This window comes from Apostichopus japonicus, chromosome 21, assembly GCF_037975245.1.
Source record: "Apostichopus japonicus isolate 1M-3 chromosome 21, ASM3797524v1, whole genome shotgun sequence".
In the NCBI taxonomy this organism is placed as follows: domain Eukaryota; kingdom Metazoa; phylum Echinodermata; class Holothuroidea; order Aspidochirotida; family Stichopodidae; genus Apostichopus; species Apostichopus japonicus.
In genome coordinates, this window is record NC_092581.1 from 17,078,433 (window position 1) to 17,101,558 (window position 23,126).

Consider the following 23,126-nt stretch of genomic DNA (forward strand, 5'->3'; position numbering starts at 1 on the left):
GACATGATTCTGTGATGATTTGATAATTTTGGTCGGCCAAACATTTATAATCAGTATTTGAACGAGACATGACTTAAGTCGGTGAACTCCCAAGGTGAACTCTTTAATGCAGTGATTCGAGTTAACGAATGGGGCCAGGGAAATCACTAGTAATTAATTATTTGACTAGCTACCTGCAGTTTGTTTATAACGTTAATATTATCTTTAATCTTTTTTTTCAAATTTTCAAATGTTGGAATTATGGAGCAACGATTTTCCTTGAACTGTCATTTACAGCTGCATGTGGTTTGCTTTGATCTTCAATTTCTAGTAAAATAAAAACAAAACCTAGGTCTTTCGGTTATTTCATTGTGAATACTATAGCTGGATTGATCACACAGTATAGTTACAACCCGGCAAACACAAAGCTCCAGGGGCCTTAATTTTAGAACCAATGAGTTGGAACAGATCAATTGTGTTGTCTTGTAGCTATCCAACTAAGTCAACAGTTGTTATTAGCATGTAAACGTTATGTCTGTACCCTCCCTACACAGTAGACTGGTTAATCCGTAATGTACATAGGGCCTACGTGCACGCAGCATGCTGTTACTGCCGCCAGTTGAGAGTTGGTGATACCGTGGAGGTACGAAGATCCCTAAATTGTCCAGGGCGATAAATCTGTAGAGCAATAAATATATCATTTGTATCACGGGATGGCTTCAATCACAAATTTAGATTCGAGTAAGTTCAGTGTTAGCCCGCTTCACTCTAATGTTAGAATCAATTTCAGTGAACGTGTTTTTCACTCTCAGAAGAGAATGAAATACACATACTTGCCGCGAACTTGTTATGACCATTGACATTATATACTATCGTGCTAGTCAAACCGCATGACATAAGCATGCCCCACATATTGAAAAAACAGATGCATTACTTACATTAACAGATCTATATATGGTATACTATATACATGCTGTAACAAACTATACACTAGAATCAACTCACAACATGGTGCACCCCACCGTAACGAACCCACTCTAATAGGGAGTGCCTGACGCACACGCACACACTGATATGATACAGTGTCTGCGGTTGTCTGATAAAGAAACAATTTTCGGCATAAAATATAGTAGGCCTACTTACTTATTCACTAATTTTGATAAAATAATCTGTTAGTTCTGATCCATTGCTTACAGGCATTGAAGACTCGCCCCAAAACGCATGCGGTCATCTGAAAAAGTTAACTTTCTGTTGCTTGCAAGTGACGTTTGTTCGTGTCGCTACAAAATGCAGACAGTAATGACACGTGATACCTTGTTATCTTTTATCTAGACCTGAGATGTCCATCGCTGCTATGTACACTGTGTTGTGGGTATTGACCGTAGCTGTATGCACTGACTGTACACTAGCGTCTAATTACCGACGGTAGCAAGTTGTGTGTGTATTTTCTGGGATCTATGGTGGTGTCTAACACTTCTGTTGCACCTCATTCGAAACTATCAGATTACCGGCATTAGACGTTTCTTTTTGCACGAGTCTTCACACCCTTTCATAACCTTGAGAGGCCGATCAAGCACACAGCCGAACCACTATACCACTTCCTCTAATTATTTCCAGTCTGCTGCCATCTTACATTAGGAATGAGATTAGTGACATGACGCAGAGAGAATAAAACCCAAATAATACAGTGTCGTATTGAAGAAACGGCTGAATGTAAAAATTGTGCACAAAACGTAAATTTTTGTCTTCTCGAAAAAATGAGTTAATTTAGAGTCGATAAAAGTCTTTGCGATGGAGTTGTATTTCTTCTCATATCATATATACTAGACAAAACATAAACAAAAGCAACTTACGTGGTTTCTCAAACCTCCAATACTCTTCATAAAACTTGAAATGTTTCTCTTCGGAACAACACCGAACAAACCATCGATAAACTTAGACTGGTCTCCAAACATTTCTCAACATGAGTGGGACGGAAGAGCCTCTTCCTCATTGGTGAGAAATACATATATTAGTGGTTAATATAATGCGAATCGTCACTATCGAAAATATTCTGTTATTGTATAGGGGAACAGTCTATATTTGGGACGAATATTTCCAGTATCACCCCGCCACCCCCCCCCATCTTCCCTCCCCCTCGGGGTAAGAATCTTCAAACTGATCAATAAAGTAGCAGCTTTCATTTCCCCCACCCAACCAATCCGTAACCCCTTTTACGGTATACTGTTAGTAGCGGCTTATGCAATATTATATCATCCAGACTATAGTATAGGCAGTAATTGTATGCTACGAAAAGTAGAAGATAGCTAATTAGATCTCGTGCATCTCAACAACATTTTACTGACACGGGGTAATGAGGTGGGGGGAACGGGTTCACCATCTGTTCCCTCTTGTCATAAACCTTCGAGGAATAAGCTCATGGCAAAATTTCATATCACCCCGCAGAGATGGCGGCACTCAATATAATTTATTTACTTTGTGTAGCATTTAAATCTGCAACAGAAAACGTTAAGTTTTGCTGCTTTAGCATAGTTAAAAACATTGATAGAACATAAAGTTATCATTTTTTGTCCAGTACAGTACACATACGGCATAAGTACCCAAAGCTATAGTTTACGGTCTGCAAAATTGCAACCATCAAGTTCTTCTATTTTCTCTTTTGTTTTATAGGTATCAACATAGACTTTGCTCAGTCGTTTTAATCATCTGCGAAAGTTCAAAAGTTTCTCTTTAAAGTTTCGAACATGAAAAAGAAATTCACGAACGCAATGTTATAAGAAAGCTTTTAACTTAATCAAAATAAACGTAGAACCTTGTGACAAATAAAACTGAACAAAAATTCCTGAGTTCTTCGTCCTAAAAAATAACTTGTTTATCCAAATAGTAACCCGAAAACTGAACTAAGTTATAGTTCAGAGCACTCAACACTCCAGCTATGGCAACAAGACTATCGCAAGATAACATGTCACGTGGTAATTTACGTAGGTGCTTCTGCAGAATCGTTCCGCAAGTCAACGTCACCAAGTTATATCCTAATATCGTATTATCAAAAAAGAATGTGAAAATGCTTTCAACCATAAATAACTTCTGTATATAATTGTTTGAACAAAATCCAATATAAACACTAGCATTTTCACACAATCAGAGAACTTCTTCCACTTTCATTCCCCACTTTCGAGTGTTGTGTACGCGGCGTCATTTAAATATCTCCCTGGCAACGGTGTCTTCTGACAGAACTCCACCAAGCATCGTTTCAATATGATCCTCAGAACCATAAGAAATCTTTCATTGTGTCATGTGTATCGACACCCGGATCTAAAATTGATAGACAAAAAAACAAAAAAAAAACATATGTAAGATTGACGGCTTCATTCTGGTCACGTGGTTATCAAGTGATAATGGTCAGTTGCATTACAATTGGTAGGGATGGACAGGCTGAATAGGCCAACACTGAGAACAATGCATTGTTGAATGTAAGGTTACAATATAAAGGTGGTATACTGAAGATGTGATTTGCATCTGTGTAGACACACCCCATGGCCTTACCCACCCCCACCCTCCCCCCCCCCCGCTCCTACCCCACCACGGGTTCCCACATTCCATTCCATACGCGTCTTCTACAGATAAATGAATCGTTGATAGTTTCTTGTTCCAAACAGCTTGTTTTACCGGTGGATGAACCAATCACACGTATAATATTAATATCAGTGTCCCCTATTTTACAGAAGTGAGGTCAAGGCTCACTCTTTACGTACAGTAATTCCATCATTACGGATAGGTTACCTAAACCAACCGAATGAGAAACGTTCAACTTGTCAAAGTGAAGAGTAGTCAATGTTGTTTTTATTTTCTTGCAAAAACAGTAAAGGAATTTCGTCGTCACGTAGATTTGATAAGTAATTAGCCGATAGCTAGTTATTAGCGTTAATAAGCATTTCAACAGCAAGACTGTATGGCAGATCTATCCAGATCCGAAAGTAGGTTTAGGTCAAGCTGTACGGAGGTTGTATACTGTTAGTCGTAATTCTAATCGAGATGTATTGCAGTAATACGATTACAAATTCAGAACATTTTGTAAAACAGCCTTAACATTAAGAGGAAAGAGTTTATTTATTTTCATTTTTTTTTAAATATTTTTAAAATGTTTAATTATTGTATGTGTTAGTAGCACATGTGTGCTCGTTAATGATGAGTTGTGCGCATACGCGCTAGGCTGGAGAGTGTTGCTTAGCCACCACCTCCCCTACCCAAAACAAAATTGTCTGCCAAACCCCCTACCCCCCGCGCCAAAGAAAGCATTCTTAGATTGGTTCTGCATCCCCCTCTTCAAAAGTTCTCGGGCTCCTAAAAGAATAAAGAAGTCTGGCTATAGGCCCGGCCTTTCTAGAATAAGATATATCTATAATATATCTATTATAGCGTCCCCTGCACTATATAATATCTCTGTCATATATTAATCATAACGATTTATTATAATTGCCTACAACTTACTGGAGTCTGCGATACTGTAAGCTTGGAGATCTGTGGAGTAATACTGCGGGTGAGTGTGTATTCCGTTGTACCCTTGAGAATTCCAGGTATCTGTCACGGACGGTTTTGGAAGCTCCATTTGACCCGGTATTGCAGGTAAGATAGTGGGTCTAACCGTCGGTTGAATCAGGAGAGAGCTATATCTCGGGTTGAATGCACTCCCCGAGGCATAGCCGTAACTGAGTTCATGAATGCCGTAACTAGATTTGTGATGTGCGAAAGCGCTTTGGTGGTGCGCAGCGAACGTGTAGTGCCAAGGATCGTTATGTAAACCAGACACCCTCTGCCGATAAGCGGAATACGACTCCGCCGCAAAGAGAGAGTCAGAGGTCCTGTACGGTGTTATGGTGTTGTTGGCGTTTTGGTAGTAACAACTCCCGTTGCTGCTGTTGAGGTAGTGCAAGTTAGTACCGTCTATGGGCACAAGTGAGGTCGCTCTTAGTTCCTGCCAATAGTTACTGTTCCAGAATGACGGCGGAAAATTTCGGCGGCACATCAACGTTGACGTGGAATTATCTGATGTAATAAAAATATATTAAAAAATACAGATAATGAAGCAAAGGAATTGGACACAATGTCAAGTGATGTTAGGGCAGGGGTAAGGGGGGGGATAACACGAAACGATCATTGAAATGAAAGTTAACGGCGCATTACGAGCCCGACATGGTGAACCATGAATAACAGTCACCGCGAGAATTCATGCGTCCTAAACATTATAGATCAGGCGGCGTTTTTCTTTACCAACATGTGATGTCATGTGACTTTTGTGATTAGTTTCAGAACGTTTTGCTGGGGAGAACAATGACCTAAACCGCCTCCGTGTGTTCTCCCGACTGGGGTTAAGTGTATATCAAGTTTAAAGGTAATAAGTCATCTCGTCGTTAATGACGTCATGATGTCTGCACGTCGTCAGACTTCCACACGGTATATGTTGTTTATACGTCAGCGAAGTAAACGTTCTCTCATCACATACGAACTAGAATTGTACAAGTGTGGCCTATGTGTTCAAATATATGAAAATGCACTACTACATCCGTGATGTGGATTAAATTAGATCTCTAACTGAATGAGACTGACGCGACAGTTCAGAGACGGTTGAGACCATACTTTGAGCAAATCGGGTGGAGCTATACTATTAAAGCGACACTTGATATAAAGCTGTACGGCCTGACCATGATGTCCATCGGTTCAGCAAGAATGTTCACAACTTGCCCCAACTCAACCTCCATTATGAAGGGTCATCGTTCATTTATATTTCTTTAATCGTGTTAACGTTATTCTTCACTTTCAATACAGTGTCATGTGGTTTAATAACAATATGTTGGAGATCTGTTTAATGACCACTGATATGAACGAGATCACAAGACAATGAAACGAAAACACTCTACAGGGATCATATTTTATTTGAGTCAACACTTATTGACTGACTGCATGACCTCATTAAATCTGTTATCTCTTAACCAACTATATAATCCTTGCGTTTTGATTGCTCAAGTCCGGTTCATTGGTTTGTGCTGAGATGTCGTCATAGCCCTGATGGACTGGCTAAGAATGCTTTTACAGCCGATACATAGGAGACATTGCAGAAAATAACACATCACTCTACTCTCTCCTTCTCCTCCTCTTCCTCCTCCAAATAATGAACCTCTCCTCCGGTTGCCTTAACAAAGCAAAAACAAAACAAAATTCTGACCGGAAGGAGACATCAGGGTTTAATGGTTATTGCCGGTAAGAATGACGTAGTCTGAAACTAACCAAAAGAGTCTGATGCTGTTTTTTTTTTTTTTTTTTTTTCTATCTCTTTTTCTCGGATATTCGTTTGGCTTCGGTAATTATTTTTATTTGGTAGAGATGGCATTTGTAATACTAGATGAGAATTTTGATCGTACGTTAGTTTATACGTTTTTTGTACACTAATTTCATTAACATCAGAGGAGGGGAAGTCAGTGGCGGAGCTAGGGGTATTGGCCAGGGGGTGGGGCGAGAATGGTCTGTAGGGGCGCTTTCGACACTATCTAAGCGGAGCGCCACCACTGGTTGGCGCGTAGCGTACAGGCAATTTTTGAGTAAAGATACTCCCTAGATCTCCGGAAATGACCCTTTCCGGGCCGCGAATATTTTTTTCCCAAACTGAACTGACACTGAAATTATTTCCTCGATTCTGATTGGCTGATCAAAACCGGAATGGTAGTCGGCGTTTATGAATGAATGTATGTGACACTGTTAGTGTTGATCATACCAATCCTCATGGGCCGCATCATGTCAAAAATACGTGTGTACGCCATATACAGGCTAAGTTAAAGTATGTAGGCCTAAGTGTGCCTACATGTAGATACAATGTGAGGCTTCCAGTTATCAAGAGCTACTGCAAGGGCGGTAGTATGGAAAGCCGTTTTAACATTTAATAAGGAATTTCAGATATCTCGAAATAATTTCAGATATCTCAAATTAAATTACAGATATCTCCAATTTATTTAAGATATCTACAAATAATTGCAGATATCTTAAAATCAATTTCAGATATCTCGAAATACCAGGGAATTTCAGATATCTGAAATTGAATTCGAGATATCTCGAATTCAATTTCAGATATCTCGAATTCAATTTCGGATATCTCGAATTCAATTTCAGATATCTGAAATAGAATTTTGGATATCTCGAATTCAATTTCAGATATCTCGAATTCAATTTCAGATATCTGAAATAAAATTTCAGATATCTCGAATTCATTTTCAGATATCTCGAATTCAATTTCAGATATCTCGAATTCAATTTCAGATATCTGAAATAGAATTTTAGATATCTCGAATTCAATTTCAGATATCTCGAATTCAATTACAGATATCTGAAATTTCCCGATTAAATGTTAAAATGGCTTTCCATACGTGCCATTTTAACATTTAATCGGAAATTTATGCATATGCATTTCAGATATCTCGAATTCAATTGCAGATATCTCGAATTCAATTTCAGATATCTCGAATTCGAATTGCAGATATCTTGAATTCAATTTCAGATATCTCGAATTCAATTTCAGATATCTCGAATTAAATTTAAGATATCTGAAATAGAATTTCAGATATCTCGAATTCAATTTCGGATATCTCGAATTCAATTTCAGATATCTCGAATTGAATTTCAGATATCTGAATTAGAATTTCAGATATCTCGAAATCTATTTTAGATATCTCGAATTCAATTTCAGATATCTCGAATTCAATTTCAGATATCTCGAATTCAATTTCAGATATCTGAATTAGAATTTCAGATATCTCGAAATCTATTTAAGATATCTCGAATTCAATTTCAGATATCTGAAATAAGAAACAATTTCAGATATCTAAAATTCCCGATTAAATGTTAAAATGGCTTTCCATACGGTAGGGCCTATATTAGTGAATTTGAGATCTCGTACGAACTAGTACGAATACGTATATACGGTTAATGCAGGCCTACTATGTCACCATGTATAAGAACTTCTAATTGTGCAGGTAAACATATGTGGTTACGTACGTATAGGTTATAATGCTATATACAACTAGTTAACAAGTCAAAAGACACAGACATATCGTCAAATGCCATGTTTGTGTACACTCACTGGCTGACACACACTCGCTCGCGCGTCTTCATGGCCACTACATATTCGAATAGGCCTATCATGATTCATTGACTGAATACATTTTGAATTTATGATTATAAAACTAAAAGTATCGCAACCAAACACCACGGTACATATGTACATCGGCTACATGTATACAATTACAAATGCACTGTGTGTTATAGTGTTGTATACTATACACAGTACAATAGGCTACATTACATGTATGTGTTGCGTAGAGCGGAGTCAAGCGAGTAAACAAACGAACGAGGACTGCCTATAATGGGCGCAGTAGTTGGGAATAGTTGCTTCACTCTATACTTTCGTTCAAATATACCTACTAAAAGTTCTGGAAAGTTGCTAATGTTAATATCTTGAATTTGATTGTGTTGATCATACTGATATCGACAGATTATGGAGGATCCATGTTGAAAACTAAAGTATATCACGTGCTCGCTGATAACCAATCAGAATCGAGGAAATAATTTCAGTGTCAGTTCAGTTTGGGAAAAAAATATTCGCTTCCGGGCCTGGCTAATTTGCAGATAAACGAAGAATAAATAGGTGTCATCGCCAAATTACACCAACAAAATGTGACAAATGTCAATAAGTAGATGAGAGCGCAATAAAAAAGACAATAATCTAGAATAAGTATAAAGTGGTAAAGAGCTGAAAAGGGCGACAGCAGCCCATTTTACTCCGTCAGCCCATTTTACTGACTGTATGGACGCTCCGCCACTGGGGGAAGTCCCTTGCCTCCTAGTATAAGACATATATTATCAATTATCAATGATCAAAGGTCCTAATCAAGAAAAGCACATTGTATTACAATGTATCCATACACATGTAATCAGAAAACTCCACGTGCATCTTACAATATAGTTAAAGCTTCGATTTAACAGTCCGACCCCTGTAACTCTCGAAGCAGGTGTAATTAAAAAAAGCCGTATGGGATAGCTGGTTGTAGGTCTGTGAAACACACTGTCTTGATGTAATAATAAACCATAGCAAAGCTTACCTTCAAAAACCTCTTGAATGTACATGATACAAACTGGACAAAACACCTGGTCACGAATTGTCGACGGCTTATTTATAGCGTTTGCAACTCACCGTGAGAAGGGAATCGGAACTACGCACGCGTCAATCATAAATCATGGAACGCCAAAGATGACATAGAACAATGTGCCAAGCTAAATAAATGGGGCACAATACATTCATGGAATATAGGATCGAAAAGGGTGAACAACTCGAGAGGTCGTTTACAACAGGCTGAAAAAAAACGATGGGGCTTTGAAATGGGGGACAGTTGGAGAAATTGCATATTTGAGCCATGAAAACATGAGGGCGCCAGTTAGTGCCCAGCTTGATGAAATGTGAGTTATTGGGATATAATTACTTGGCTACCCAAAGGTTACACGCTATTACCGGACCAATCTTCTCAAGCTTATTAATTACCGATGTCGTGTGTATCTTTGAACTTTGTTGTTATAAGCAGTTACGCCAAAACACATCAAACAAAGTATAACTCATGAGAGGAAGAACAAGGCTTAGTAAATCCATAAAACGAAACGTATCAAAGGGGGGGGGGGGGGAGGGACGTTAACAATAGTTTCGGCTGGTTAGCCGTAGATGAGGAATTGCGTTATTTGTATGAAGACAGGTAACAGAGGGGTGAATAAAATTGGTGAACCGACTCATCGAAATGCAAATTAATCATAGCCTTAATCAAGGACCTAACTCCAGTACTGCCTGCATTCATGAACCTTATGCAACATGAACGTGATACAACATGAACTTGATACAACATGAAGTTGATTCCATCTATTAATTGAGCTTATTTTGAATCCCTTCTATCATATTTATCGAAATAATTATTTACAAACAATGTCTATAGTTGGGTTGCGTTGCTCTGTATCAAACTCAACGATGTCCCGGTTATTACAGCACCGGGTGAAACCCTAACAACACGTTTTCCCATAATATGTGCTCTGTTTCACGGCCAAACTCCAAACCGGCAAATCACGCGCCAACGGTTAACGGTTGAGCTACAAAGTTGCAGCACAAACGGCAGCAGGGATCATGTAGAGTTGTGGGTGGAGTTCCTTTAACAACTACAGGGAAAGCAATGAAATCCCCGATATCCATGCTATATCTAGTAGATGACATTGTAGAAGTTAAGGCTCGCATGAATGAATTATGCTGAGTCTATAACTTTCTCTGCATACACTCACTATGCCAGCACCGTTGTATGAGCCACAATAGATTTAAAGTCATTTAGTATACATTATGTGTATTAATGTATCAATAAATCAAGCGCACTTTTATGAATATGATGTATAACCCCCTCCCGCCCCCCCCCACATCCCCAGAGTTCTTCTCCATCTGTACCTAACTATCGGCTGTTATATAGCATCATACTATTTATCCATATATTCATTTCCCCCTCAACCGCCCACTAATACACTTATCTAATCTTGGCATAGGCTAATCAGAAGCACCCTAGTGGGTTCATCTCCATCCCCCCCCCCCAGTCTCAAACTAAGATCAACGATCACTCATACCGGGGAGCACGCAGCGCTTAATTTTACCGCCAGGGTGTCCCTGTTGCTTTTTACTCAACAATCCTGCTGTTTGAAGAAAGAAGTTTGGCAGGTTCATTACGCAAGTGTCCTCATAGCCAGAGCAATCTGATTCATTAGCATCTGTAACTAAGTGGTCCTGCTTCTTCTGTGACAGCGATCCTCAGACCCAATTAACACATGCCCAAAGATATGTAGGGGCCATCTTAATAATCATCTATTATATCACGTCATTATTAAGTTTAGTTTTTTTTATAGTTTTCTCTGTTTATGTGGACAATAAAGTTGCTTGCATTCTCCACGTAAGAACATATCACAAGATTTAACTGTAACTAACTTTTATAATTTCGATGTTTTTTATGTATATTATTCATATAGGCCTACCGTATCAATGAAATGTTGAATTTCTCTTGAAATCCCTTCTTTATATATATATTGTAAACTCATATATTGTACATGTCAACTGATACGTACGTGACGTAAAAATACGTTGACGTAACACGTATACGTATAAGATCTGAATTATGCGTACCGGTTCGGACATATACGTTGCTGTTCTTAACTGATGTGTGACAAGGGAATGAAAACACATGACGTCATGAGATTAGGAACATTTTTCGGGCGAATGAACTTTTCAAGCCCCGAAGAGGGTAAATTATTTTTCAATTTTCGACTGGAAAAATCAAGTTTTTAACTGGCAGAATGGTTGATATGTTCTAGAGAACATGCTTATATGGATCCCAAACAGATTGGACGTTGAAATTTTCGTGTCATGGCTTCTTTAAGTTGGTGAATAAATACCCCCCTCCGCCCCCCCTCCCCTACTCGGGCGTAAACTGTCCGACACGCATCACACAATATAAATATGAGTCATTAACTTCAACAGTAAATTGTTAAATATTATTATGAAATGAGGTATTGTTTTAGTTGTCGATTTTTTTTGTGTTCTACAGAAGTTATTTTTCAAAGTGACTCATTTTCATATCGCTCATGATAAACTCTTTCTGCTTACTAGAAACATATGCCGGTTTGCCCGGATTCGGTTTATTTAGAACCATATGAATGAGAGCGTATAGTGTTTAGCTTAGGCATTTTATCGTGGCAGTTTTTATTTTGAGATGTTCTGGGAACTTCTGGCGAGTATTTAGGATATTATGTAGGCTGGGTTAAAAAATCACTTTTACTGCAACGTTATCCTTTGACCTAGTGTCGACCCTTGTAACACTTCTTAAAATGAGATAACTATATTTAATGACGATATTTTCTGTCAATGCTTGAGACCTCCGGGGTTTAATACCTGAGCACTAAAATATAACGCAGGCTCACTAAACACATTCTAAATCCATCCTGTGTCACCGCGATTAGTTGTTCCATGCGGTTAGTTCTTACGCCGAGAACAAGAAACTTTGGCACTAAAATGTTTATTGGTTGGCTTTCGTCCATTTTGTGACATTTGATGACGCAATAAATCATTTTTAATAATCTACATCTTCAATTTGAACTGTTCTTACTTTGAAGAATAGACTCTGCTCTTTTGAGAATCCAGAAAAACCGTTTCTAAAAACCTCAATCTTGAACAAGGAAGAAATGGTTTGAAGTTGACCATTAATTAGCCTCGGTGTTTGTTTACAGTTTTTTTTATATTCAGCAGCATTTGATATGATCGCATCAAAATCATGAATATATGATTTTTTAGGACACACCTTCTCAGACTATTGCCATTAGCGTACAACATGGAGCCGCAAAATGCTAAAATATGTGGAAAAAGTTACATGAGCTAGGGCAAATTGCTCCTCCATATACACATGCTTGTGCATTTGACTAATACGTTTTATATTTAATGTAGTGCCTCATTCGAACATGAAACATTCCTGTATGGGAGATTTTAGAGAATCCTGAGAGGGCAGTATTTGCTGATCTCGCTTTTAGTTGAGGCAGTTTCCATGCATCACGTTCTGTTCTGCAGAATCATCCATTCTGTCCTGCAGATTCTCCAAGATGCGTGAGGGTATTTGACGAAGTCCGATATGAAAATGAAATGGGAATTATTGTCTTACTCTATCGTTGCTAATTGAAAGTGTCCAGCTATAAGTCGGAGTACACCCTTAGTTGAACAGGGGGAGGCGGAGCCACTTTCCTACTCACATGTAATGACTATCATTTTATATGTTATCAATGTAACGTATATGTGAAATTGTTGCAGATAAGAATATAAGATATACGCATTGCACGATAATATTAACCGCCATAGTCATAGGCGTAGGAGCCCAATTTGATTGGGGGGGGGGGGGGGGCTGTAACGACTTGCCCGAAAAATATAACCAAAATTTTTCGCGCGCTCAACATCATACTGTGCATATCATTTAGGCATGCATCGGTTATTACATCGCATGCCAATAACATACAATCATTTGCCGTGTTATTAATATTACCCTTCCATATTGGTTAGAATAATTGGGAAATCGTTACAATCATAATGATAATAATATCAGTTTAACCATTAAAAAACACATTGAAATTATTTTTCTTTCAGTAGGTGCCTGAAAAATTCTCAGCATAATTATTGCCCGAATTTTCACAAAAATTTTGGGTTGGGGGCTGCATCCTCCCAGCCCCCTCCCCCGCCTCCTACGCCTATGGCCATAGTACACCTCGGTTTAAAGGTTACGCTAGTCGCAGTGCGTTACCGACAGTATCGATTTATACCCAGCCGTTTATGAGCTGTCATCGGTAGTCTTGATTCTTGTTAGAAGACAATTCCATGCATACCCCTTTAGATTCAGTGGGCCCATGTAGCATGCTGTTCTAAGCACGCTAACCTTTGGAAGAACGAGATTCTGTCACTTCTAAGAACCGTAAACAATGGATGAGACTTCATGTACCCAGTCACTACACGTAACACGATAATTAGAACTACGTAATTATTTGACTCAATTAAGGATATTTAATTATTTATATTCTAATGTTTATTTACTAATTGTGTAATGTCAGAGTACTATATCGAGAAAAAAAAAATGGGTTGCAAACATATGTAAATGTAATGTAAATAAATCACTTAATAATGCGCCATATATCCAGTGCCGAAGGCTTGTTCAAAAGCGCAGTCGAGAACTCAAAGATGAAAATATCAAGGAAACTGAAATGTCTTCAGCTGGGATTTGAAACATTTAAATGAGATGGCTTTCCTGAGGTTAAGTGGGATATTGTTCCACGATATAGAGGCAGTGATTACGAAAAACATTTGGAGTTAAATTATTGTTTGATCCATCTTTTTCATGGATGTTTTTTTGTTGTTATAGTTTTGAAGGGGAAAAATGAAATTGTAAATGGTATGTTATAGTATCCCTTAGATCATCACATACAAACGCGACCCTGAAGTAAGACATTGAAAGAATAATGCAAATCAAAATGGCGCTGAATTATATACGTTTCATCTCGGAACGGTATGTCATGCTAATAAATCGACTGTTTATTATAAGCTGTCGATAAACCAAGCGTTTGCTTTTCATCCACTCTCTTGTTTACGCGCTATTTGTTTTTGATTGTTACGTCTTTGGTAACATCACAAAACCAAACAAATGGAGAACCGTTATTATATTCGAAGGATATGATCATTTCCAATGAATTTATAAGTTAACTTATCACACTCTTTATTACGGGGGACGGGTGGGAGTGGTAGAGATGGGTCATGGAAGGATCGTAATCACATCACATTCAATGAATATCAAACCGGTAATATCGTCTAGTTTGAAAGTTAGTTTTGGTTATTGGAGATGAGTATATATACAACAGTATGTAGCTTACCAGAGTCTTTCTGTACAATCTTGCTAGCTTCACTCGAATGTTCTAATAACTTGATACGCTTCCTATTCCAGTCGTCTGCTGTTCCCTTTTGTGTTTTTGTTGTGTGCTCGCCATGACATACACCATTGCGTGAGAAGCTAGATGGTTGATCCAGGGCTTTCTTAAAGTGTTCATCGACTACCGTGTTCACGTCACCGGTATAGAAGGTAAATATGACACACCGAGCATTGACATATTCTGCTTCTGGCACCACTTCATCCACGCCGCCATTTTGTTCTGTTTCATCAACACCAGCTTTCACTGGCTCACTCCCAATGTTTGTTCTTGGCTGCAATTGCGTATATCTATTCGCTTCTAATTTAAAGAACTGATGTTCCTGTGACGTCAGAGCATGTGTTGACGCGTAATGGATACCTGTATTTGCTGCCCCCGATATGTGGTTCTGAGTCGAGACAGCAGGACTGTGGTATGGCTGCAGCGGTAATGTGTGCGCACCGACGAAATCTACTGGGCCAGCTACTGGGTAGGACTCCAGCAATGCATCTTGCATTTTGTAGTGCCCAAATCTCTGTAACGAGAAAGATAAATATTGTTACAGCGAACATTATTTATTTTTTACCAAAACGTCTCCCGGCAGAAGAGAATGTGAAGAGAGGACTGGGCGAAGGGGGATGGGAGAGTAATGGTAGGGCATGAGCATGGAGGGGATGTTTTGTAGATATATAGAGGTGAGAGCTCTTTCCCTTGTTTCATGCTCATCTCAAATACTCGTGAACAATGTAGGCAATGATAGTGAATTACACACACAGCATGAACGCTGCCCTCTTCCCCTCCCTCGTATACTACCCAACACAGTCCTACTTTAAACATCTGAAGAAAATACTGAACAAAGGGAAGAAAGGCCTATGTTGATGCTATAAAGCTTCCAGGAATCTGTACTCTGTACCAACCAATAGTTCTGGAACAAAGACGTAATGAGATGACACGAAAGGCTTGAGGTGGCCCCCTCCATGCCTCCCGACGCTCGCATACCAAGTGAAGAAATATGAAGATAAAACGTTCGATTTGGGGGGCTAGATGGGGAAAGTAAGAGATTCATTGCATAGTATAAGTATAATATATGGGAGCGGGGTGCGGGGGGAAAATGACTGGCATAACAACATTTTAATTATGCGTGCACTTTAACGCGTGTACATGTCGTTCTGGTAATTAACGCGTAATAATGGACCGTTCAAAGGTAAAACGTGGCAAAATATAAGCATATTTAATCCTTTCAAGATGATATTAATCATTGAGGATGCGGACTGGTTCCACATTTCAAACATCTCGTGGGTATATTGGTTCAATTCCTTTGAGTTTACGCCGCATCTGCTTACATTATGATCGGCCTTATACTATTTGATTTTACATCAGCGGAGACAAGACTATACACATCATTAATTGCGTAACAGCTTAACGTTTATCAACGGTAATAGTAATACATCTCTTACACGATCCACTAAGATATATCATAATTATAAATAATTATATCTTATTCACTGATAGCTTGACATGAGTTAATGGAAGTGAAAGGCCTTTGTCTGAAAATAAAGTATGTATGTAATACGTTTGGTCATTTATCGAGCTAAACATTCCTGTTTCCAATACGTTTGGTCACCGTCTCATATGAGGGACTGGGGCATGAAGTCCGCGCCCCTTGGCATATGAACTAATGTGTTCCCCGCCTCTTACTTGCCAAAACTGTAAATATAGCTGTGCTTTTCCAATACTTTACTTTCAACGATTATAGAGGTGCAGTACCGCATAGATGGTGCTGTCCGTATGAATTATAGCACCATAGCTAAAATCAAAACAAACCACATCTTCTGGTCGCCATTGAACGATGACAACGTAAATGTTTACCCATTCCTCTGTTTCTTTCGTTCTTTGATTTTCGTTTTTTTTATAATTGAGCAATAATACATTTTCCCGATGGTTAGGTAAAGGTACTAGGGCCATGCTAGCAGTCGGACATACTGGGTAACTCTCCATTTTATAATTTATAACATAGCAGCATAGAACTGATATCATGCATCCAATGCATTGCTTAATATTTTGCTATAGTATACATTAGAAGATATGTTCGTTATGGTTCTTATACAGGATGACCTACGCAGTACAGTGCTTGACTGAGCAAATATATGACATGTAAAATATTTCAAATGTTAATTGAAAAAAAAAACTTAAATATATTGAATACAAATTTCTACACATCGGTGTACCAGGTCACTACGGAAAACATACCCGAAATCGTAGGAAATGTATCAACTTATCACACAACTCCATAGTCACAAAAATGCTTCGAAAACATTTCATTACACTTTTGATAAACAGAGAAGAAGAGACTGCAAAAAATTCAGGACCAAACCTGTGACATATAATAAAATTGTTTCCTTTACAGCCGGCATTGAAGTGAAGTAACACTCACTGCCTGAATCTCAAAGTCCCTCACTCCCGACCCGCCACTCCCTCCCATTCATTCGAACAGAACGTATAAAGGTACCGTAACTGGTTTTCAGTTGAAGCAAATTAATCGTATCATAATGTTTGAACTTTCCTTAAATTTAAATTTCTAGGGAATGCGTTGTCCGTATGCCACATCCAACCTTTTTCAAGCTTGTTATTTCTATTATTATTATTATTGTTGGTTTTTTCTTGATGTCCATCCATGTATCCATTCTCTTTCTTTCTTGTCCGTAAATTTGACTAATGGAAAAGAAACAAGTTTAATATTGGTTTGTTTTCATGCTGTAGTAAAATTTGTACTTACCGCTTAGTTTAGCAAGATGAAAGAATGATCCATTAAAGATATAAATATATATATATATGTATATATATATATATATATATATATGTACTGTCAGTATTACTACATGCTCAGTCTGCTGGTTGGTGTGAGGTTCCTGCAAAGCAGTTAGTGAGTTATGACAGGCATGCGGGGGCCTCTAAGTGACCACAGAGATTGCAATTGGATTGATTGGGAGATCACTCAAGACTTTCATTCCTTGTTATTCTTTGGGGACATCAGATTAAAAAAAGACAAAAGCACAGGTGCAGCATACAGACTATACTGCAGGAGCGAATAACGAACGAATAATGACATCATCAAGATGATTGAGCAGTTACCAGAGATATGTGCTAGATTGTTGGGGAAAGGGGGTAAGGTAGAGGGGAAAGGGGGAAAGGTAGAGGGAATAGGGGGAACGGGGTAAGGTAGGGGGAACGGGGGAACGAGGTTAGGTAGAGGGAAAGGTAGAGGGGAAAGTGGTAAGGTAGAGGGAAAGGGAAAGGGGAAACGGGGTAAGGTAGAGGGGAAAGTGGTAAGGTAGAGGGGAAATGGGAAAGGTACAGGGGACGGGGACGGTAAGGTAGAGGGGGAGGTAGAGGGGAAGGAGATAACTTAGAGGGGAAGGGATAAGGTAGAGGGCAATGGGAAAGGGATAAGGTAGAGGGGAAGGGGAAGGGATAAGGTAGAGGGGAGGTAAAGGGGAGAGGGGTAAGGGGTAAGGTAGAAGGGAAAGGGGGTAAGGAAGAGGGGTAAGGGATAAGGAAGAGGAGGAACGAGTTCGTTAACATTACTCTAAATGTGAAACTTGGAATGGGGTAACTAATATTGATTCATCAGACAGTTATAATGCGAAATTAAGCAGTAAATGATTTTAATTAGCACAAATTTGATTCTGAATTAAAAGAAGAGTCGCATTGGACGTATTCTGCATGTCATCGTGATTGCGTTTGGTAACTGTAGGTAACTGTCCTGGAAGCAATATTTCATTCTGTTCATAACTGGAGTATGGTATTTACACAAGGTTTCTAAATAGGGTCGATATGATGGGGTACAATAAGATCAGGTAACATAACCGGCACCTTTAAGTGTGGTCATTCCATTAATGCTGATAACACAACATGTCGGCACAGCACGAAAGATCACATTTTTAGGAAGAATACCGTTCATGGTGGAGTGTTGGCATGCAAGAGTCAATTTACAGATAGACGTGCCAAACGAGTGGTTGGTAACGCAAGTCATAAGCAAATTTATAAAGCCTATATATGCTAGAGGAATCATGAGAAAAAATGTTTGGCATGGCACAATTTACTAGGGAACTCCACAGATACCGGTATGGGACGTAAATATATTGATGATTTAGATATATGTAAAGGATAACTCTTAGATTAATAAAACTATACAGGTTAATATAGGTCTATAGATATAACTTTGACATGTCAATATGCCCGCCAGTGATCATAAATCATACAATATTATATTCGCAGTAATAAAAGTGTTACCGACAGAATAACACCAATAAACGGGACCTGGCTATCAAATATTCCTTGATACTCAACGGCAACTTCGCATGTTTCCTTACATTAGCTTGTTTTGTTTCTTTGAAAAATATTACGGTGGTCATGAACATGCTACAAGCTGCCAGTTGTTGTACTGCGGTCTTTACGACAACCCCACATTCACGGCCCGCATACTCTCCAAGGAATGGGTTGCAAAATTACTAAGTAAAAAAGATTGACGCTTCATATAATAATAATAACAATAATAATAATCAGCAGTTACTTTTTTTACGACGCTTAAGCGACCAGAAATGTGGGAGCAACCCGCAAGGGCTTATGGGTTACAACTTACACGTCGGGTGGCTTCCAATTCAATATTATAACTCAAACTTGGAATTTTTTCAATTTAGAAAGTCATTTCAGATGGGAATACCGTAGATTGCTCTTGAATGAAAAACCCACCTTACTATGACCCGGACGGGTATCGAACGCGGAACCTGCCTATTGACTGTATCGCCCCACCACCTTCACATAACCCCTCCCACCCCCCTCCCCCACCCACCCCGAGGTTCCAGAAAAGAAAGTTTGTGGCAAGTTTACTTTCCAGGGTCTTTGTTCAGGTGTTGATAGGGTAAATGTCACAGTCATAGACACAAGACCACACATGGCGTTCATAGACGTATCTATATAAATATAATCAAACCTATAGTTGTAGGCTAATGATACAGCCAACTTTGACAAATTCAATTGTAAAAAGCGGTAAATAACGGATTTAATTGTGGCGTAAGGGGTGACAGTTATTCCCCGCATAAAATGATAATTTGACAAGAGTTGATATGATGCCAGAGTATACTATACCGTGGGCTGGCTATGGCGTTTGTTCTCTCCCTCAATCCTCTCTAATATTTTACTATAGGCTATGTGCCCCTCACGGCACAATAATATGACATAAACAGGAACGTAAATATAAGATGAGTTCCATCATCGTAACAATAAATACAATGTCGTCTGAAACACCGTCGGAGAGTTACGATTGGTAATTTTAACATTAAAAAAATTGTCTTAGAAAACATTTTACATGGCCTCCTGTTTGACAACTGTGTGCGAGTATCGATTACAATAATGGCTTCGGTATATGCTCTACAAGTATCAATATATCCAACCAATCGTCTTAACAGCTTAGGGTTCTTACAATAATAAATAAACCAATTATAAATAAAGTTATTTGAATCTATGTGTGTTGTGATATATATTAGCAAGAGCGGCAAACCGAATTAACCAGCTACACGTGTGTGCACTGTTTTTACTTCCTATTTCATACCGATAGGTTAACTGTTTAAGAAACACAACTTGTTATCTAGTAGTAGGCTGGCGCGTATTTGCGGTTACTTCAATGTATAGGGCCGGGTCCGAGTATATAGGAGGTCCATGATGTACATATATACAAATATATATATATATATATATATATATATATATATATATATATATATATATATATATATATATATATATATTTGGCATAAAAAGTACATGCAAACATAACTTTGCTCAAACCAAGGTACATAGTGGTAATATGGAGCTTTTCTTACATTTCCTCATGTACTGATGTTTGGCAGTAACATTGGTATGTATACCGATACTTGTATCCCACCCACCCCTCCATTCCCCATCCCACAGAACACCCCCACCCCTTCGGGAAATCGTGAATTCGTCAATACAATGTACCCGTCATCTCTGAACTAAGTTGCCGATTATCTTTTGGTGAAAGCCTATAATGTCCCTAAGTATCGAGTTAGCTGGTATACTACGGCATACAAGAGATAATGCGATTAATCATGGCAATATTGTCCTGGCCCCTGCATCCGTCGAATTGTTCCATTTTCGTTATACATAGCCATGATATCGATTATCATCATATATATTCCATATGTTTACACTAATGCATCTGACAGTCGTTTTTACCATATAACATAATCCCATCTCATCCAAATGTACGCACGTAAAGGTTTATTATTACGCCGTTATTTATATAGCGCATAATCCACACGTTCTATGCGCTTTGACAACAAGGTTTATGTGAATTACTCACATTTCTCACCCCAAAAGTAGTTAATCCGCTTAAGATCCTTGCAAGTTATAATGACGCTATTTGCCGAATGAACCCCCGAAACATTCCATATGAAATTACTGTTGGTATAAGTGAACCAAATGCTTATTTTTTTTCCGGACACTTGTTGTTTGAAATTAAATAAGTTATTAAATATATTAATGCAGAATGTGACATCTTAAAGTTCTCACGTATTTGTTTTGTAAGATATGTTACAAATTCAAGCAGGTACTGTTTACGAGTAACCTAATTTGAAATCTTTCTCAGAATATTGCTTACCTTTGATGCTCTGGACTGGTATAGAGAAAATGGTGACCGATAGGTGAGGGGAGATCCCCCCTGGTACATCACCTCCATACACGTCATGCTAAACTTTCTGAATCCTGAAACGATTGATCAAATAAGTTAATAAATTAATCATAGTTTGAACAGTTAGCCATTACTTTCAAATATGTTGTTTTTTTAAGTCGCAGAACGGTTTAGTCTATCCATTTTAATCATAGCGATAAAACTATGTAATCCTCAAGTAAAATAACAGCGGGGAAAAAAGTCAAAATCCGTATTATGATTCGGAGATGTTTATCGGCCCAAACAGACCAAAGCTAATATTCCTGCACTCATAAATCAAACACAAGTTCTAGTTTTCGTTTTCAACAAATAATACCAACGAGAAGGAACAATATTCCAGTCAATAATGGTATGTTAAAAATAGATATTACTTTAGTCAAATTAATAGTAAATATTTTGATACTTCCAAGTCCAATGAGAAGACTCCAAGATGGCAATCAATTTTATAGTTGAACAATTTATGCAAACTATAACGATGTCTTGTATCAACTGTTTTGCCAGTAGCAACACGAAATAATTAACATTGATATACCGCGAATTGTATAGTTGAGTATACCGTAATTTAATAACATGCAAGAAATATTCCCATGGCATGTAGTCCTCTCAAGTTTTCACTACCTTTACGGTATATAATAACTCTTCATAACGTTTCCCAAAAGTTCTATCCTATCGTAATGAACCGTTAGTATCGAATGTGGGTTATTGTCAAAAAGGCGGCCCCGTGAAATAATCGCAACACGACCATCGACGACACGTCTTCATTGACGACGTGAAATAGCCAAGTTCGTATAATCCCAAGGTCAGAGCGGCAAACTCTTCTCTGAATCTCGCAGCCAGAGAGAATGAGCGGCACAGTTAGTTCATTACAAACCATTGTGCTATCTAACAATGGGCAATACATTTGTATATCTTGATAGTGTACCAATATTAACTATTAAATTGCCTGACTAAATTAGAGGACGTTAATTTGCTAGGAATATGCAAGTGCTATGTGCGATGATGCATTACGGCTTTATAATACCTTTATTATTGTAAGGGGTTTAGGTAGAGAAGCTGAAGGATTCCATCTCGCGAGATCGAGCTTTGACTGAAATGTCCCTGTCATTAATTCTCATCTCGTCCCCACCCACACCCCACCCTCCTCCCCCCCCCCTCTCTCTCTCTCTCTCTACATCTCCCCGAGATTCGCATATATCGTGTACGTATATCTAAGAATCTACGCGACCACGGATGACTTTATTAAAAACTTAAAACCCTATGCACAGATGTTTCCCTATTAGGTAATTCACACATTGATAGTAGCAGACAAATTTGCTATAAAATGTTCCAAGATTATTTCAATCATTGAGTAAAAATACTTCTATGATTCAGTTATGGTCCCCGTGATATGTATATTCCGGCGATGCATAGGACAGTTATGGAAACTGCTGAACGGGTTTCATTGGTCACACTCTCTGTGTAGAAGTTCGTAAGCCACGCCCACATAGGTGAAAGTTAGTAGAGTTGGTTAGCCGACCGTCAATCATAAGAAACACCAATATAACACCTAAGTGCGAATGAAGCTCTAGCATGCTCTAGTCAACATGTGATCTCTTATCTCCAAGGTAAACCTTTGCTATTTGAATTCTTTAAAGTCCTCGTGTGCAAATTCCAATGCAATGTCTTCCAGGGAAAACGTTTTTCATCCCTTAGCTTCGAGGTGTTGATGATCGGGTCATGATGGACGGAGGAGAGGCAGTATGTGGGGTAAACTGAGGAGTTACAAGTTACAAATCCATTGATGTATGTATAATGGTAGTGACGAAGGCTTAAGCGGGGTTGTGATAACTCCGATAGTCTTTGGATAAGGTAATGT

The 23,126-nt window shown here is 38.5% G+C and overlaps 1 protein-coding gene across 2 annotated transcripts; it reads right to left on the bottom strand.

Annotated features, from left to right (window-relative positions):
• Nucleotides 1-1,758: 1,758 nt before the first annotated feature.
• LOC139962723 (uncharacterized) lies at nt 1,759-21,858 on the bottom strand. 2 transcript variants are annotated; one of them, XM_071962967.1, is made up of 5 exons: nt 21,828-21,858; nt 21,203-21,306; nt 14,491-15,058; nt 4,471-5,025; nt 1,759-3,294 (listed from the first exon to the last, which is right to left on the bottom strand). In XM_071962967.1, exons 1-5 carry the CDS (start codon nt 21,841-21,843, stop codon nt 3,245-3,247), a joined length of 1,293 nt encoding a protein of 430 aa, XP_071819068.1. In that variant the 5' UTR covers nt 21,844-21,858; the 3' UTR covers nt 1,759-3,244. The 2 variants fall into 2 exon arrangements, with proteins under 2 accessions (XP_071819068.1, XP_071819069.1); XM_071962968.1 differs by lacking the exons at nt 21,203-21,306; nt 21,828-21,858 and adding an exon at nt 17,300-17,488.
• Between the last annotated feature and the right edge of the window lie 1,268 nt (nt 21,859-23,126).

Coding starts and splice junctions, on each gene's coding strand:
- LOC139962723 (XM_071962967.1), bottom strand. Junction 5,026..14,490: donor GATTGTACAGAAAGACTCTG/GTAAGCTACATA, acceptor TTATTACATCAG/ATAATTCCACGTCAACGTTG. Junction 3,295..4,470: donor TTACAGTATCGCAGACTCCA/GTAAGTTGTAGG, acceptor TATCAATTTTAG/ATCCGGGTGTCGATACACAT.